This window comes from Pangasianodon hypophthalmus, chromosome 1 (genome assembly GCF_027358585.1).
Source record: "Pangasianodon hypophthalmus isolate fPanHyp1 chromosome 1, fPanHyp1.pri, whole genome shotgun sequence".
Lineage (NCBI taxonomy): Eukaryota > Metazoa > Chordata > Actinopteri > Siluriformes > Pangasiidae > Pangasianodon > Pangasianodon hypophthalmus.
The window spans coordinates 21,631,075-21,651,025 of record NC_069710.1 but is presented as its reverse complement, the minus strand read 5'-3'; the positions used below and the strand labels follow the sequence as shown (position 1 = coordinate 21,651,025).

The 19,951-nt window shown below is 39.8% G+C and overlaps 1 protein-coding gene across 1 annotated transcript in view; it reads right to left on the bottom strand.

Moving 5' to 3' along the window:
• The window catches only part of ahr1a (aryl hydrocarbon receptor 1a), a 33,682-nt gene extending 19,604 nt beyond the window's left edge, over positions 1-14,078 (bottom strand). The window contains exons 1-2 of the mRNA XM_026939547.3: positions 13,436-14,078; positions 10,932-11,119 (exon numbers count right to left, since the gene is read on the bottom strand). Of these exons, the coding sequence (XP_026795348.3) occupies positions 10,932-11,119; positions 13,436-13,500 (253 nt within the window). The 5' untranslated portion in view covers positions 13,501-14,078. The remainder of the gene's footprint in view (positions 1-10,931; positions 11,120-13,435) is intronic.
• Between the last annotated feature and the right edge of the window lie 5,873 nt (positions 14,079-19,951).

The window sequence follows — 19,951 nt, the reverse complement described above, 5'->3', positions numbered from 1 at the left end:
GCTGTTTACCTGCACTTGCATCTGCTTCTGCCTCAGACAGAATACTTCGCCAACCACAGATGCAGCAAAATAGCATCAGACGTTAGAGGCATAGAGCCGCATCATCGAGGAACAGCAACAGCAGATTGCAATGCTCAGTGCAGCAGATTGCCCGTGCTGTGGATCCTGCAGGATGCAGGGGCTTCGTGCTCCAGTGCTCTCTCTACTTCGCGGGTCAAGAGTCAATGTCCGAGCGCACCAAGATCGCCCAGTTCATCAATCTGCTGACCGACAAAGTGCTCGTCTGGGCGACCATGGTGTGGTCTCAAGAAGGCGAACACATGGCTTCTTACAAGCACTTCCTCCAGCTCTTCCAGAGGGTCTTTGACCACTCTCCAGAAGGCAAGGAAATCAGCAAGAAACTCCTCAGCCTGAAACAAGGGAACCAAAGTGCTGCAGAATTCGCCTTAAACTTCCGCATGTTGGCCGTGGGAAGCGGCTGGATGAACCGGCGCGCAAGGCAGCATATTGTGAAGGGTTGAACACCGATATCCTAACCGAGCTGGCCTCCCAGGATGACCAAGCTACCCTCAATTCCCTTATTGACATGTCCTTCTGTCTCAATGTCATGAAGAATCAAGGAGGAATTAAAGCCACATCCGTCCCAGTTCCCCACAGAATCCATGTAACTTGACAACCCAAGGGGAATGAGTGGAAGACGGCCTTTAGCACCACCTCTGATCACTCCCAATACTGCCATACGGGCTACTTCAGCGCCCGCAGTGTTACACTGCCTGATAAACGATGTGCTACGTGACGTGCTGGGGTGGTTCGTCATCACTTACATTGACGAAATCCTAATCTACTCCCCAGACAAAGAAACACACATTGTCCATATCAAGCAGGTTTTAGCCAAACTGCCCACTAACCAACTCTATGTTAAAGGAGAGAAATGTGAGTTTCACATGACGAGAGTGGCTTTCCTCAGCTACATCATCGGACCAGCGGGGGTGCTCATAGACGATCATAGAAGATAAGGTTCTGGCTGTCGCCATGTGTCCTCTCGCGCAGACCATCAAGGAACTGCAACTTTTCCTGGGGTTTGCAAATTTCTACCAGAGGTTCACAAGAGGAGGATTCAGCATCATAGCATCACCCCTAACAGTCCTGTTGAAGAAGGGATCCAAGAAGCTGCAATGGAATGTGGCAGCCGACCAGACTTTTGCACCTCTCAAGGTAGCCTTTACCTTGGCCCCCATTCTGAAGCACCCTGATCCTTCAAAGCTGTTCATAGTGGAGGTGGATGCCTCTGAGACAGGGGTGGGGACCATCCTGTCACAGCGGATTGGAGAGAAGCCTAAACTCCATTCAGTGGCCTTATTCTCCTGGAAGCTATCACCAGCAGAGCACAATTATGACAGCAGCAACCGGGACCTTCTTGTACTGAAGCTTGCGCTTGAGGAATGGCATCACTGGTTGGAAAGAGGTAACCACCCCTTCATAATCTTCACCAATGACAAGAACCAAGTACATCAAGACCATGTAAAGGCTAAACTCACGCCAAGCTTGCTGGGCCCTGTTCTTCACCAGGTTCGATTTTACCATCTCTAATCTTCAACAATGTCTTCAGGTACTTTGGCATCCCAGAGGTCATTGTGAGTGACAGGGGAGCTCAGTTCACCTCATGCGTCTGGGGGGATTCATGGAGAAACTCGGTGTCACTGTGAGCTTAACATCAGGTTATCACCCCCAAGCTAACGGACACGTAGAATGAGCCAACCAGGAGATCGAGTATTTTCTGCAAACGTTCTGTGCAAACAACCAGGAGGACTTGGCACAGTTCCTCCCCTGGGCTGAGTATGCGCAGAACTCCCACCAGCACATAGCACCCAAGCTAACCCCCATGCAGTGTGTTTTAGGATACCAGCCGTTGCTGTTCACATAGAATACCAACCCAATCGACTCACCTGCAGTGAACGAATGGTTTAGGCGCAGTGAGCAGGTATGGGAATAAGTCCACCAACAGCTTGAACACACAGCCCAGGTAACCAAGGAGCTCGTAGATTGGCACAGAGGAGAAACTTCCCACAATGAACCCGACGACCGAGTCTGGCTGTCCACCAGGGACATCCGCATCACAGAGGGGTGTAGAAAACTAGCTCATCGCTACATCAGCCTGTTCAAGATCCTAAAACATATCAACAAAGTCACATATAAACTAGACCTGCCATATTACAGCCGCCTAGCCCCCTCATTTCAGGTTTCACACCTTAAACCAGTAATACCAGGCCCCCTCGTTGAACCCCCCCCCCAACACCACCTGCACCCCTTGACACTGAAGGCGAACCAGTTTACACCATTAAAGAAATCCTGGACTCACGCCGAAGGGACGGTAAGCTGCAATATCTCATTGAGTGGGAGAGCTGTGGACCTGAGGAAAGGAGCTGGATCCTGGCCCAACACCACAACTCAAAGCCAAACAATGGCCAACAATTTGCTAACTTATTGTCAAGGCTGCAAATATGATTGTCACCCCTGACCACCAACATCTAACCAATTAGACCAAGGAGGCGTATGTATTTTCCACAGTGCACACTAATGCACTTTCCCACCAGACATGGCAGAAGGTGATGAATATGAAACGTAACCAAAATGAGAGTGTCTGTAGCACTCAGTGTTGGATCCCTAATAAGGGCAATGTTCTCAGCTGTTGTCTGGAAACTACTGCATATTTTACATGCACAATAGATCTTGGAAATCAAAGCCACAGTGTATTGTGAGATTACTCCACCATACTGTTGGCCCAGGCTCCTTGTCTGCATTCAAAGTTTAGATGGAGCAGATAATGTGAACAGTTTATTTTGGTTTAGCTGTGATAGATATCACTGCATGACAAGCTGAAGGAGAGCTTCAAATATAAACAACTTTATATGGATAAACTTTGTAAGGAACCAAAAGCATGACTAATTAGTCTAATTAACAATTCCTATCCCTATAAAATTCCAAACAATAAGTAGACTAATTATACAGAAGCACTAACTAATCTTATCTAATTTTCTATTTTGGATATGGCTTCAAATGCTTTTTAAAAACATTTAAAAATTGACTCAAAGCACATGTAGAATTCAACTACAGGACCTCATTTAATTACACACTTTCAAACTGTGTCAGAAAGTATTCCAAATAAATTAGGTTAGCTGTGTACTGAATATTTAGGTCTTTCTTGGATCTTCAGCCACTCTGACTGTCACACTTGCTTCTTTTTCTTTGCATGCAAAACCCAGGAGCCTTCATGTTTTTTGTCTGAAAATTGGTTTCTTATGTAATATGTTGCTTTCTTTAATGATTCAATAATGCAGAATTCATAAAATAAATATCTATAAAAAAATTGTACTAAAAAAATAGGGTGCTTAAGTTAAGATTTTTGCACAGTACTGTATATTGGACTGTTTTCAGTCTATCCAGTTGTCACTGTTATAAAGAAATATATCATTAAACACTGTTAAGATTTCTTGACTCTTTTTAATAGACTCAGGAAACAGACCAACTGATTTCACTTACAACATTTTACAACTTACTACTATTAAACCTCATGAGGTCAAAACAAATCAGGAACAAAAAGGGTTACACCCCGAGCTCAGGCTTCAGTTGACACAACTTCAGTTGATCCCTTGAAAGTATGAACGGTAGAAAACAAAAGGTTAAGCCATGCTCTCTTATTCCTTTAATAAATAACAAAAAATTTATTAAGCAATATCATGCAAGCAAGAGTGCTGTTATACTACATAGCAGAATGGCTTTGATTGTGATAATCACAGCCATGGTGATGTTCAGTACAACAGCAATGGCAATACCTGAAACATTAGAAATGGGGAAGTTTTTCACTCAAATGTACAAGTGCAAAGTAGAGATGCCTTTTATAGCAGCATATCAATGATGGCTGGACATTTAAAAGGAAAACACCAGAATGGTCCTGCTTGGTAAGTAAAACTGACTATACAGATGATGTTATTATTACATAATGAAAACGGCTAGATATATTTATGAGGGTTTAGAAGATACGTAAAAAATTCAAGATTTAAAATTTAATTTAATTTCAAAATTTAAATTTCAAGTTAATTTTTATCATTATTTAATTTTAAATTAGTTGCTATAATTGGAACAAAGAATAACTGTTAGATTAGTGATTATCCAAAAAAATAATTGACAGATTATAAAAAAATAATTTGTTGCAGCCTTAAACCCAATAGAATGGCAGACCACTGCGGTATAATGACACATTCTCAAGCCTTATATTATTTGTGAAAAAAACAGGGCACTCTCCAATTTTGCAAAAAAAAAAAAAAAAAAAAAAAAAAAAAAATCATTCATTTACAGAGATGACAAAGCTATTTGTAACAAGACCCCAGTTTGCTGTTTGATATGACAAAGTGCTTTTAGGCTCTTTAGTAAACAGACTTGTATAAAAGAGGAAATGTGTGCTAGTAAAACATTAAGATCATATCTCAGCAGGCTTCTCTGCACCGTTCGCATGCAATAGGTTTCGAGCCGGGACCTAAAGAATTCCTCTCGCTCCACCACTGGCTCACATCAAGACTTGGCAGGGTCCCTGATGTTCAGTGAAATGGGTCAAAGTTTGGAGTTAGAGACAGTGAATATCAAACTCTTTCATAATTCTCCTCTGCAATGTCAAGAGTTCACAGAGTCTGTTCAAGATTACTCACGCAAGCTCTCTAGGCCAACCCTCATGAGACCAGGCATAATGGTGCATATACAACACACAACAATAATCAGTGGCTCTCAGGGCCCATGAAGGAAACTCAGGCATGAATGGGCAATCCTGCTGGGCCATTTTCTCATGCCATTTGCCAGCCACCTCTGGTTTCAGCCTGACTCAACAGTGACCTGCTGAGATTCGACAAGACCTGATGAATTGCAGCACTTCTTTTTCTTTGTGTCTCACTTTCGGTTACTTATTTCTTGTAATATTTTCCCTTGTGTTTCTCCTGTGGTTATGTGCCACTAGTGTGGTTGAATGGTTTTTCCAAAGTTATACCACTTGCTGTTTATTGCTGAGTCTGACAAGTTAAGCTGCAGGCTAGCAGACCTGTGGCTAAGTGGCTCTAGTGTAGCTGAGTAGTTTTTCTTTGCCTTATCACATGTTGTTTGAGTATCAAAGGAAGTCTGCTAATATAGCTGGGTTTGCCACGAATGTACAGCTCTGGGTCTGGAGTTTCCCCTTCATACAATAGACCCCTCATTCTCTTTGCTTTGTGTCAGATTTCTCCTATTTGGCATTTTTGTCTACTATACACTAAGTAATTAGGCTAATGACCCATACTCCACAACTCATGTTTGTGCAGAATCCTTTTGAGAGCCAAAGACAGGCACCAGCTAGGTGCTCATTGCCTCTGAACTGGCCATATATAACAGAATGTAGAGTTTGACTCATACATCGCACTGACGGTACTACATCGCCCATGAGGACATATGCACTCGGCTGATAGATTTAGACCCTGATTCAGAGTTTAATCTGACTCCAGCCCTGCTGACCAAACACTAGTAGCAAGGTAGCCCACATCCAGTGTTGACTGATAAACATAATAATAATCCCAGAAAACAGTCTGAGCTCTTTTTTAAGTGAATTAACACTTGGCAGCAGACAACACCAACAACTGAGGAGCTGAGACTGTGCATCATGGAGACTCATGCCATTCAGCAAAACCCTCCTTATAGCCTAATAACTAGTTATCTTCCACAGAGGAGGAGCACAAGGATACTATGTCTGCTGCCATGTCCGAGAGATTTTTCCAAGCTGACACTGAACTAGCAGGTAACATGTCATGTTCAACCAGCATGTTCAGTGGGTCTGGGTCAATTGCTGCTACCTTGCTGACGCCACTCTCACCAGGACATATCAGGCACATCAACCCTACGTAATCTGCCCTGTGTACTGGGGCAGCACTTTGCGCTTGCCACCAAGACCACAGGTTTCAGAAGCATAAAACCAGGATGTCCACAGGACATTGGGTTCAGGTTCCAGTGCCTACAGGGTCTTGCCTGCCTCACACAATTCTTAGGCTAAGAGTCACACCCTCAGTCATCAACATGCATCTGAGTGCCCCACCCCCATCTCATGGGACATGCCCTAAACTATTAAAGAGTCCCATGGAGCATGCCCCTGCAGGGGCTGACAACAGGAAGCTTTACAGCCAAAAACATTGCCCACTGGGCAGCAGCTACATCAGATCATTGGGCCCTAATGACAGCATTGCAGAGATTACACTATAGTTCCACTGCTGGCTCCCAACCTTGTCAGGACTCAGGGACTAGTTGATATCAGACGCCAACAAAATGACTGCTGACACAAAATGTTTGTTCTCTAATTCCTGCACAAGGGGTTTTTGTTTGAACACATACAGTACTTGTTTGTTGTTGTTCAAACCTTGCAACCTCAAGACTGGATTACATCAGTGGAACTGTGCAACGCTCATTTTCATGGGAGTCCCCCAGGGCTTGCTGGAGCTACAAGCTTTTCAGAAGTGGGTCATCAGCCTACAACTGAAACCCAAACACTAGAAATGGAAACATATCCTTGTCTCAGAAAAAGGAGCCCAGGCTCTAGTTTGCTGGGGATGCAAAGCTTTTTTAATGAAAGGGATCTGCTTAGGGGAGTCCCCCATCAGAGAGGCTGTCATTGCAGATGCTTGGCTTACATCCTAGGGAGCAGTGTGGTGACACAGGGACATGGAGGTTGTGGGGCCCCCTGGTGTAAGAACCAAACAAATCAATCAACTAGAATGTTGGTTCACTCAAACAACATTGCGTCGATTGGCTACATTAGTCATCAGGATAGCACGACGACAAATGGACCACGGTTGGCTTGTCCATCTCCTACACACTTTTCTATTTCTACCTCTGATGCTTTCCACACTGTGTAAAATTCAGCAATTAGGCCAAAGTGTCCTGTATCCTTTGCACTACTGTTTCCGCTAGTGGTTAGAACACCCTGGCAATTTCCTCTGAAAGCAGATCTCCTGTCTCAAATGGACAAAAGGTTTTGGCACCCTCAGCCAGACCACCAGTGCCTGGAGTATGAATAAACAACTGAAGACTGCAACCCAGCAGTCCAGGAAACACTCCTGAATGCAAAAGCCACCAGTACACATCTTGTACGGCCTTAAGTGGAAAATGTTCTATGAATGGTGTGCACCCCACATGCTGAAGTCGGTGCATTTCCAGATTTCTAAAATGCAAAATGCAAATCCCTATTTACACTAAAGGTGTATGTGGCTGCCATTTCTCTGGGGTAACCATGTAGCAGAATACTGGAAAGACACAAGAGGCTTCCTTGTCTAAGCAGAGGCTGGCCCATGGAGGGGTGGACGCCATCACCATGGCCTACAAATGTTCTGGACACCCAGCTCCTACAATGACATGCCACTCTGCAAGAAGCATATACTCTAGAGGTGAGACACTGTCACTTGGACATCACAGAGGTGTGTGGGTGACAAACAAAGCAAAATGCACTATTTATTGATATTATTTATTTAGTTTAATAAAAACTATATAATCTGTCAAAACATGCTGCTTGTAAAACTAAGCAGACATTACATCATAACCATCATATATACCAAAACCATGATGATTTTAAACTATATCGCAAAACATATGGCCACACTGCCCACCACTACCACATCCTACATACAGTAGTTACAATGTTCAAATAAAAAAATTATGTATGTACCAACAACTAGGCTGCCAAAGAAGACCAATACAACAAAAGTTTTGACTGCTATATCTCATACGGATACCTCTGTCCAACAACCAGAAAAAAACTATACCCCCTATTGACTTTCGCAGATAAATCTTCTCATTTGATATGTTTGTTTAAACACAACATGCTCCGAGTGGTTCCTGTATTTCTCAGTAGCACAAAGCCCACCCACCCCCACCCCCCGTGGTGTGCAGTACTTTTTTTCCCGAATCCCGCAGTCTGCGAACTGAGGCTGTGCACTGGCTGTGGGTAGGCACTATTTTTTACTTGGCATATTAATTAGCTTAAATAATAGATAATATTTCCAGAATCATAATGTAGAAACAGCCGTGGAAGATGCAGTCGCCTCAAACTTTAAACATTTCATCAAGCAAAATTGAAGACAGACTCAAATATCATCTTTATGGGAAACAAGAGAACACCACAGCACATAGCCAAAACATTAGTTAAAACACTTTCTGCCTTGGTGAAGACACAAACATGATCTGTTTCATTAGCAGTGATATTATCATGAGAGAATAAATACTATGACTACATAAAGAAGCCCCTCCCAGGGATTAGAGTACTCATTTTTTTCCCATAGTCTGTAATACATATAATTAACACATCGTGCTTTTGGGTTAAGTTACTTTAACACTTTTAGCCTAGTTAATGGGACTTCCGGGCAACCAAATCATGGGACTGGACAGGGACATTGGAGCTTTGGTTTGCCTTGTGGGCTAGGTAATAAATTTATGCGATGTTCACCCCTGAAACTGCACACACTACTAGTGGTTGACCAATACATCGCCAAGGCCAATATTTGGCATTTTTTTAATTATCTGCATCAGTCAGTAAATCTTCCCGTTCGGCATATGTGACAAGCCGGACTTTTGACGCCATATAGCACATACGTGCATTCTTCCTTATTCTGGCCAAAAACACCCGCTCAGACAGAAGCAAGCGTCTGACATTCATTAAAATGACCAGTTACTTTTGTGACATTACGTAATGTTACACATAACAACACTCTGGCGTGCAAGAAAGTCTTATTCAAACAGTACTGTGAGATGTCAGATCCGCAGCCCAGCAGTAGTAGTAGTAGTTCCTCAGACATGTGAATGAAAGCTGAGACCAGGAAATTGCAAGCGACATAATGCGAGATGGTAAGTCTGAATTCCTAGATTTTAAATCCACGTGTGCCATATTTAATTGTCCACAGTTATTGTAATATCATGTGTAGTGTACCTTTTCATGTGTTCCGGTCTTTTTTGATGCTGAGCTACATGCTGCTAACTAAGCATTTTAACTAATGGTAAAAAACATATGCCTTTTGTCATCCAGGCTTGTATTATTTTTACGACAGACATAAATCTTTATTATTCAAATAATATCCAATACTTTGACTTAAGTTAAGAAAGTAAAACAACCTGTTAGTGGCTAAAATAACTATATGAGATTTATGAGTAACTACGAATAGTAAATAAAGATACATAGTAATTACACATACTATTTTTGTCTTTAATTAATGACTATTGGTCAGATTTGTTCACTAAATTAATTATAAATGTTATCTATAATTTGCTACTGGATTAAAGCAGTGCTAATTTATGTTACTGGAAAATCAAATTATACATGTACAAGTTTTTAACAAAATTTTTTTTTTATTATTCTGCTAGATGTTTGGACAGAAAATAAATCCTCTATCGGAGGACAGTACGTTACAGAGCCAACACCAGGGAATGAACTGTTACCTTGTTACATTTGTTTACATTTAGTTTGTTTAGGTTTTTCATTATTTCATTTTTGTAGTTGTTTCAACAGACACAAGGAGAAGTGCACTAAAACATTTATTTTTATTTGTACAAATTTCTTATTGCTGAAGTTCTTCAATGAATATTACATAAATATTATGTACAATAAAAGTTGATTTAGTTTCAACAATTTCCTGTATGTCTCATTAATGTAATTAAATTTCTGTTATATCTCAAATCAGCCAATCGGCCACAATGCTTGGCATCAGCATCAGCCATTAAAAAACCCATATCGGTCAACCACCACACACTACTTAAAAATAAATACAATAGCTTCATTCATTACGGTGCAATACAAACATGCATTACTGCACCAACTGAGTACTGACTTTCTCTGAAAGGGAGACTAGTTTGACTGTACATTTATTTTCTACTTTCCGCAGGACCTCACACTCCCAGGTGACATCCTGTTATTTGAGAGATTTTTGGTTCTTCCCTTTTCAGTGAGGTACTGCTGAGACCTAACAGAGGAAACACACTGGTAAACAGTGTGGTTCCTTTATTGGTAGCTTATGATGGGTTAATTACCATTTTGAAATGAGTCACGTTTTTATTATGGATAGATACTCGCAGTATCAAAAACAGTAAAATAATTATAGAAGCTATCTTGAAAAGAAAAATGTGTGAGAGATTAATTTCCAGGACAAACACTTTTTTGGAAGGGTGTGGATATTATCTGAGAAGTGTGCTTTGGTTTCAGTTTGGACAATATCAAAATCCTCACCGCTGGAAATAGAAGATTTTCATAGTTCTGAAGTAAATAGCAAAACCCAGGAATATGTTGTCAGTGAACTGCCTGTACAGTGTTCTAAATTTTAACATACAAGTTCAGCTTTTCAGCTTTTTACTACAGTGGCAAAACTGTTTAATTTGCAAGTTAAGCGCTAAATAAATAAAGTTAAGAAATTTAGCCTTGTTTAACGTAACTTGTTAAACACTTCCCAGAAGACAAATTTAATACCTGCTATTGCACTCGATCTTACAACAAGACCAATGGACAAGTTGTGAGAACTCAAATTAAAGGAGTGTTTTGTGCATGATGCATAAACCAAATAACGTACAGAAACATGAACTAGAACTGAACTACTACCCTACCATAAAACCATCTAGGATATGGAAATTGCAATATTCCCTAGTGACAGTAAACATAATACTCTGGTAACAATTCCAAATCCCCTTCTAATGTCTTTCTTGTATCATGTCCAATTTTAGCATATAGTGCCTCCAATTAAGACCCTTAATTCAGTAATACCTCATTAATCTTTTCTTGGGGAAGTGAAAATGAGAAAATGTGCTTCTGACATGCACTGACTTGGACAGGAGCAAAATAAATCTGATGCAGCTGAATGACTAACTGTCAGGTGTGAGCAGCTTAAACTTACTTCTGAAATGACTCTTGGCTCGCAGACAGCCAACGCTCAGCCTGAGAACTGTTAGTTTGTCCAGTTTAGTGATGACATCCTGTTGAAAAGGCAGCAGGCTGGCCAGCCGGTCCAGTTCTCCATTCAGTCGATCACGGTGCCTCTTAGAGGGATTTGACTTTGCAGCTTCAGCTGAAGACTCCTTCACACTGCAGGAAAGTAATGGGAGAAAATAAAATGAGCTTTATATACTTATTAACACTGCATAGTCAAATTCATGTACAGATTGACCTCACACAATGTGCACACAGGACAGTCATGTAGATTATATACCAGACAATATTTGTGTAAGATCTCAATTGTGTTGCATTTATGTGAAAAAAAGTAATGCCATACTCTGTGTAGGATTTCTCAATGCTAGTTTGCCCACTGGTGCAACAAGCTAGCCAGTTAACTGTGATACGTGATGAATATTTACCTCCTCAAAAGAGTATACTAAATAATGATATACACCAATCAGCCATAGCATTAAAAGCACTGATAGGTGAACTGAATAACATTGATTATCTCAAAGGCACCCATCAAGGGGTGAGATATATTAGGCAGCAAGTGAACAGTCAGTTCTCGAAGTTATTGTGTTGGAAGCAGGAAAAATGGGAAAGTGTAAGGATCTGAGCGACTTTGACACGGGCCAAATTGTGAAGGCTAGACGACTGAGTCAGTGCATCTCCAAAACGGCAGGTGTTGTGGGGTGTTCCCAGTATGCAGTGGTTAGTACATACCAAAGGTGGCCCAAGGAAGGACAACCAGTGAAACGGCAACAGGGTGCCCAAGGCTCACTGATGTGTGTGGGGAGCAAAGGCTATCCCATCTGGTCCGATCTCACAGAAGAGCTGAAAAAGTTAATGCTGGCTATGATAGAAAGGTGTCAGAACAGACAGTTTAGTGTACACAGTTTCAGCTTGCTGTATATGGGGCTACATAGCTGCAGACCGGTCAGAGAGCCCATGCTGACCCCTGTCCACCGCCACAAGCGCCTACAATGGACACGTGAGCATCAGAACTGGACCATGTAGCAATGGAAGAAGGTGGCCTGGTCTGATGAATCACGTTTACTTTTACATCATGTGGACGGCCAGGTGTGTGTGTGTTGCTTACCTGGGGAAAAGATGGCACCAGGATGCACTATGGGAAGAGGGCAAGCCGGTGGAAGCAGTGTGATGCTCTGGGCAATGTTCTGCTGGGAAACCTTGGGTCCTGGCATTCATGTGGATGTTACTTTAACACGTACCACCTACCTAAACACTGTTGTAGACCAAGTACACTCCTTCATGGCAATGGATAATGCCAACGGCCTCTTTCTTCAGGATAATACACCCTGCCACACTGCAAAAGTTGTTCAGGAATGGTTTGAGGAACATGACAAAGAGTTCAAGGTTGACTTGACCTCCAAATTCCCCAGATCTCTATCTGATCAGGCATCTGTAGGATGTTCTGGACAAACACGTAAGCATGTTAGCATAGTCCAGCTAACATTGCAAGCTCAGTGGTGGAGAGCATGGGACTGAGAGGTGTGTGCTGTACTGAGCAACAGAACAGATAGTAGTTAAGTCACAGACAGCACAGGACTTATAGATAACAAGTTGATAAGGAAACCCAACTTAAGCAAGTAGCCACGAATGGCTCCAAAAAATATGACATACCCTCACCACAGCCATGAAGTTATGAAAGGAGATAATATGAGTCTATCACCAATTTTGGAACACCTGTAGCTCAAACCGTAGTCACAAGCTATCTTTACACAGACAGCTCCAAGGTGGAACTGAAGTCCGGCATGTGCACAAGGCAAGAAGAAGAAAAGCGACAATGGCCATATGATAATGGTATTTATATCAAATTCTGCATCACACAGTCACTTTGTCACTTTATTGAAGGTCTCAGCACGTGTATCCTGGTGATTCTCGTTACCAGTGGTGGTTAGAAGGGCTGAAATAGAGCTGTAAGAGATACTTTCTCAACTGTCACAAGGAAATAGCTGCAAATGGACTACTGAATGTTATTAAATGCGCTGTCAGAGATAAGACTATTTTCTTGTTAAGCCTGCGAGCTACTAAATGTTTGTTATTTTAATAGATAAAAGTTTTTGCTTGGTAATAAACTTTAATAATAAAAAAAAAAATACATATTTTTTATTAGCTAGCTAACCAAGACTTAGCATACAAAGAAGTATTAAGGATCCGCTATTGAGATAGCTAGTGGTATGATATGCTTATTACGACGTTGTAACGCATTATATAATTTTTATGTAATATTATTCGTTACAAATATTCGTAATATTCGAATATTCGCAATATTCGTTGTAAAACAAAAAAAGATGTATAACAGCACGTATAACTCTTACTAATACGCTTCTACTGACAGGAAAGTTAGCAGACTAACCTCAGTGAGGCTGGATGTCAGTGAACCAAACTTCCCATGATAAGGCTATTATATTAGCTTTTCTGAAGAGTAAAGTATTTGTTTACCTTTTCAGGGCGGGCTTCCTCCGTTTGCGACTTGCATAAATATTTTTTGTGCTCGTGGTTTCCATTGTTTTAGTCCCTGATTGACTCTTGCCCTGTAGTAGTTTCAAAACAATCCCCCGGGCGTTGAAAGCAGCTTTGGTTAGCTGGAGTGTCGTTACTCTTAGCTAGCTACATACTCAAGCGGCTAACAGTTCAGCCAAAGAACTCATATTAGAGAGTTAGCGCAAATACACTGCGGCCAAACGGGTAGTTGGGCTACAATACGATGGCTTTCGATGCACGTAGACTTCTTCTTTTGCCCTACTCATACACAGCGCTTTGCATAATTTCAAACAGCCGTCTCAAAAGTCCAACAAGTCCCAAGACGCCTACCTAGCTCACTAACACTACTCAACTCTAGCATTAGCTAGCTACTAAATTTTAACTAACCTTTAGTTAGTCAGGTAACTGCCCCCTAGCATTTTGCTTCACAAATGAATCACAAACGACTATCTATACATTAGCCAAGCTCGTTTGTTAAATATTACTGCAAATATAAGCTGGTTGCCAACAAGCTTGGAAAAGAAGTCGCGTCAGCTTCAGATAATTCCCCTGTCAGTCTTGAGACTGCGACATCATGCGTTCACGCCGCCTATGTGTCGGTCGCGAGCGAGTCGACTCTTAGATCCGACTCTTTAAGGTGAGCTTTAGGGGCGCCGACTCGCATGTCTAAATCCTTTAGCTGGGAATTGAAATGACATTTATAGTGCAACAAGCGAATCTTAGCAACATCTTAGTTGTTTGGCACAACATAATAATTCAGAAAAAACAGCACGATCATTTTAATGCAGGACCACGTACTGTATATGTGAATGCAGATATGCATTCTAGCAATCTCGTGCATATTTCAATGTATTTTACAGCAAACGCAATGCAAATGTAATGTTATTGTATTAATCAGATGGTAAAGTAAGCTTTTGTTGAACATTTAAAGCCATCGATAGGCAACAACTTTGGCTCGTTTAAAAGGAAAAGGTAATGAGCCGTTAGGGAGTCGACAGAGTCGGTTCTTATTGGTGAATTGAGCCGAGTGCTCCGACTCAGTGCAAAGATCCGGAATTCTCATCACAAGTTCGCACCACAGCACAAACTTCATCAGGGTGAAACTGCTCTCTTACTTCTATTCGCACTCTTACTCCCAAAATGTGTGTGTGTGTGTGTGTGTGTGTGTGTTTTCAATAACAATAATAGGTTACAAAGTCAAAATGAAACATAAAATCAGGCAGGTTACCATATCATCAAGCACAATAGCACAGTAAAAACTTGTGCAATATAACAGTTCCCAGCATTGTTCCTTGTTCCCACCCACGTCTTTCACTCAGGCCTGACTGACCTGATAAATCTCATAGTAAACACAAACATCCTTGAAATTTCAGCTTCTTGGCATGAGAACCAACTGGCTAAATGCATATTTGTGAAAAAAGGTATACTTCTGTGCTGTCGAAGAAGAGCACAAGAAGCAATCACCTCTGTGAACAGCTACCCATAAAGAGTTACCTAAGCGAGTTTGTGTGTATAGTGTCAATATTCGGCGGTACAGCACCCTTGGTGACCCTTGTGTGTTTGGATCTAACAGAACCTAACCCAACAGGAGTACAGTTCAAAGCCAGCCTGTGTTTGTGTCTGAATTGATCTTTATCAGGAGATAGATAGGGAGCTGGGGAGCCAAAAATGTCACAACAGTTTATGTTATTACATGGGTTTTTCAGTGTAAAATGATATCCTGAAAATGTCATTAAAACAAGTTCCTAGCTTGTTGTTACCTAATTGTGTAGCACGGCCTTAAGTTTACAGTAGGCTCTTCCTTGTTTAATTGTTTGGCGTCAAAGAAATAGACTAACAAAAATATGCTCTGATTGATTTCTGGCAAATGTACAGTACGTAATGTAGTAAGGCAGGCACAGTGGCACAGCAGGTAGTTTTGCTGTGTCACAGCTCCAGGTCCTGAACTGATTAGATCTGAGCTCAGGTTACTGTCTGTGAACATGTTCTCCCCTCGTTCATGTGGGTTTCCTCATTAGGATATAGTGAGCAATGCCTTTAAATAGCAAAAATAAACATATTTCACTTTAATGATTAAATGTATATACATCCCAGTATATGCATTTGCCTTGCCTAAAGAAACACATGTTATAATTTTGTAATTAAAGTATTACTCTATAAGGCAACATTAGAAAAAGGTTTCCTCTGGAGAAACACTTCAAGGTTCTATGTAGAACCCTACAGCAGACATTTCCCTTTAGAAAGCTAGAACTGGTAACCATCTAAAGAAATGAGAAAGCATTTTTCTAAAAGTTGCATAACAAAAAATAAATATATTGATTTAAATATTTACTCCCAGAGTTCTGAGAAAAAAGCTTACAGTGCTGAAGGAAACATTACTTTTTCAGTATTTCAGTTCTCACAGTTTTCTTGAAGTATAAAGGTTTGTTGATCCACTTTGCCAGTAAAATTACGATTTATCAGTGGGAAAAGGAAGTCAACGTTCCAGCCTAATCTAATCCTGTATTGGCAGGCAGCACCTTTGTTTTTGGGTCTAAAAGGACCTCAAATCCAACATGCTTGTATCACATTATTTTACACTGACCATGATCATTCATAAAGCTGTTTGAAAGGGTTGGTAGGTTTTTGCAAGTTTTTTATATATATATATATATATATATATATATATATATATATATATATATATTCAACTTTTGTAATGATGAAGAATATACAACAATTTGACAAAACATAATATGTGAGATGGAATTTAGCAATAAGGATTTTTTAACCAAAAAAGAGTGTCCAGTAATTAAGTCAGTTTTTTTTTTCCTTATTCATTTGTGTTCATTCATTTGGTTCAGTAGGCTAATATGAATCATACAGCGCCAATGTATTGTACATCCCAGTTGAGAAAAGGCTAATCACTTGATATAATTAGAGGTAGTAATTTTCAGTGTGTATGTGTCGACTAATAAAAGCACAGCAATAGATAATGATACAGTGTGTTGTATCTATGTAGTTACAGGATAATGGTTACAGATTGCATTAGATTTTAGTTTTTATGTGCTCTGGAGCTTATTCTGTCATAAACTAATAGTGAGTTTTAGCTGGCAACTAGACGGTCTATGCCTGAAGGATTTTTCTGTTTGTTTTTTCATTATGTGTGACTAACACTATGCCCCAGAAACAATGGAAAACACTGAAAAAAAACCAGGGCTGCTGGAAAAAGGAGTCATTTTTCATTTACAACTGTCAGAATCTGCTATAAAGCTGGACACAGTGCTGCTGCGAGGTCCTTTAAGCTGCATTTCATTATAAAGTGATTTTCCGGGAAGATTTTCTTTCAATAACAATAGAGAATGATCATTTAAGAATGACCAGAAATACGCACAATGAATGTACAAGTTAATATTTAAAAAAAAATGAATTAAATAATTATTTTTGGGGGCCCCAGCATGCTGATGCAGATATGCCACCCTGTGCTCTGCATATATGGAGTGGCAGCTCTAAAAATAAATCTGAAATGCGTGCACACCACGGTTAACTTGTTTCCCACACAAACACTGACAAGACGAAGAAAAATGGCAAAAATCTTTTCAGCTAGTTTCAAGTATTTTGTGTGGTTTTTGAGTTGCAGCTGGGGTGGGAAACTTTACTGAAACCCTGCAACTCTGCCCACGAGCTTCATACTTGCTCCTTTCAAGCTCAGGATGAAAGTAAAAACCTCTCACTTGCATGTTTTGTCTTGTGGGATCCCAGTCCCAGTGCACACACTGGGTGGCTGGTCTCCACACTGAAAACCCTAACAAGTTGACTGTACTCAATTGATTGAGTAAACTCATTCCCTCAATTTAACTGAGTAATGGGGTCTCCCAAAACTTGTATATTTAAGTTCACTTAACTTGGTGCTCATGTAGACTGTATTTAAATTGTTAAGCTCACTTAACTTGGTGTTCATATAATGTACTTTATAGCTTACTGACTATGAATCAAATCCGGGCCATGGCGGTGAGAGCACCACTTGCTAGCCACTAGTCTATCAGGGAACCATTGTACTGAAATAATTAAATTCACTTAACTTAGTAGTGTTCATTTCAAGTGTACTTAAATATGGGCTGTACCAAAAGTCTCCATACATATGGGGAAATTAACACTTTTTAACACTTTATTTACAAAATATGCTCTACATGCTGGACGTTTTTTTGTAAACACACACAGAGTCATCTCTCACACTCATGATGAACTCTGGAACTTCACTACACCGGTACCAGCAACAGACAAAACGAAGAGGACCACCTTCTGCAATTATCTACCAATCAGTGCGTTAGTTCTCTTGTTGCCAGGCGGAATTCCTTGCATGGCCAATCACATCAAAGAAAAACCAGAGTGAGCTATTTTAATGAATTATGATCTTAAGTTCATAACACTTGAAATCTTAAGTTTATGTATTTTGTAGGTAAATGAGTTAAACAAACTTAGATTTTTTGATTTATACATACAAAACACAACATTTTAAGTAATGTTTAGTCATGGTTACTTGATTGTTTAAGTAAAGACAACATTAGGGTTTACAGTGCACTTTTTCTTTTACAAAAACTGTAGCTTCCTTTTGGCTGCTGAGGTTTCAGGTAGGGTTAGATTTAGGTGTAGGCATAGTATTAATTACCTGCATTGATAATTATGCCAGTGAAAGACAAGTGTGTGTGTGTGTGTGTGTGTGTGTGTGTGTAAGAGAGAGATAGATAGATAGATAGATAGATAGATAGATAGATAGATAGATAGATACTGTAGATAGATAGATCAGAGTGGCAATCGGTGGTGTAACTCATTTCCTAGCTAGATTTAACAGGCTCAATCTGAGAGTGTTCCACCAATTTGGATTTAATAACAACAACAATATATCACTCATGATTTTATTGCTGTTGTTTCCCCAGCAACAATGTTTTCCCAGCTAAGATGCATCAGTGATGAAACTAATCAGCATGTGGTATTCTGGTATGTAATATACCACTTGGACACAATGTGAATAATAAGATGTGCTAGTCACATGTCTGAGTCATCATTAGCACTGCCATAACTATCAGCACAAATACAAAACAAAAACTAGAATGCTGAATAGATTTTTAGTTATTTGGCTCTCTTTGTCAGATGTCTAAAATTTTATTTAATAAACTGTTGGATGAATTCAGGTAACATCAAGTAAACTGGGAGAGTTTAACTGTTTAACAGCATTTATTTTCTGGACAGATAGGTTCAAATCAAAACTTATGTGACTAAGCCTTTGTAGTGGTACTGCTTGATAGAAATAACATGATTTACAGTCCCTGAAAGGATTGGAACAGCAAGATTTTTTTGTTTTTGCTATACACTGAAGACATTTGGGTTTGAGATCAAAAGATGAATATGAGACGATAGATCAGAATTTCTGCTTTCATTTCCTGATATTGTGGGTTCAAACAAAAGGTACCAGGTTCTAAGTTTAACACACCTAGATGTACATATCAGGAAATAAAAGCTGAAATTCTGATCTGTCGTCTCATATTCATCTTTTGACCTTACAATGGACTCATGAAACAACCAATAACTACTGTGAAATGATGCATTGATGGATTTTACGCGAAGTAAATGCTGTTTTTTTATGAAATCTTACGAAGCAGGGGAATAAGGAAGGCTGGAAAATATAGAACATTACTTAGGCCTACTACTTACGCAGAAATTTTCACTCAATGTTCATATAGTTTTAGAGATTTTAGTAGGTTTTTCTTTTTTATTTAATCCATTTATACTTTAGAAAAGATTGGTTATGAATATGGAAAATATAAAAAAATAAAGATTGGATTTTTGTTTCCACCACCCTTTCGGACTGACTTGGTCCCAAATCATTGGTGCATCAAATTATGTCAAACTTCCAACTATTTGTCAACACTAGGAAACTGTTGAGTGCTCAGTTTTAGTACTGAACACTCAGCAGCTGAAAATAAACTCTTATATGAGCTTTAAACGCCACCTGGTGTTTAGTGTGTTTTTCCCTGAAGATTCCTCATGTGCTCTACACTCTCAGAGATTTAAATAAATAAATAAATAAATAATTACTGAAGTGTACCTTTCCTTTCCTGGGGTAGTACCCTTATCTTCTGTACCTTTAATATGTATCTTTTTGTGGAAACGTGGATATAGTGTACCGTTAAAAGATATAAGATATAATTATATATAATCATAGATCATATAAAAAGATATCATTGGACCACAGTTCCATTTTTTTTTTTTTTTTTTTTGAGTAAAGCTTTAACGGTACATTATATCTACATTTCTAAGTGAAACATACATACAGGATATACAAAACCTGAAAATGTATGAGACTTGTTTGATTGTATGTGTAGGTGTGAGTCTTTTTCTTGTTGTAGTTGTTGAAATGAGGTAGCTGGAATGCATTCCTAAAGTGAGTGGTAAAAAGAAAGACTAAAGAGAACTATCTATACATACTAAAGATAA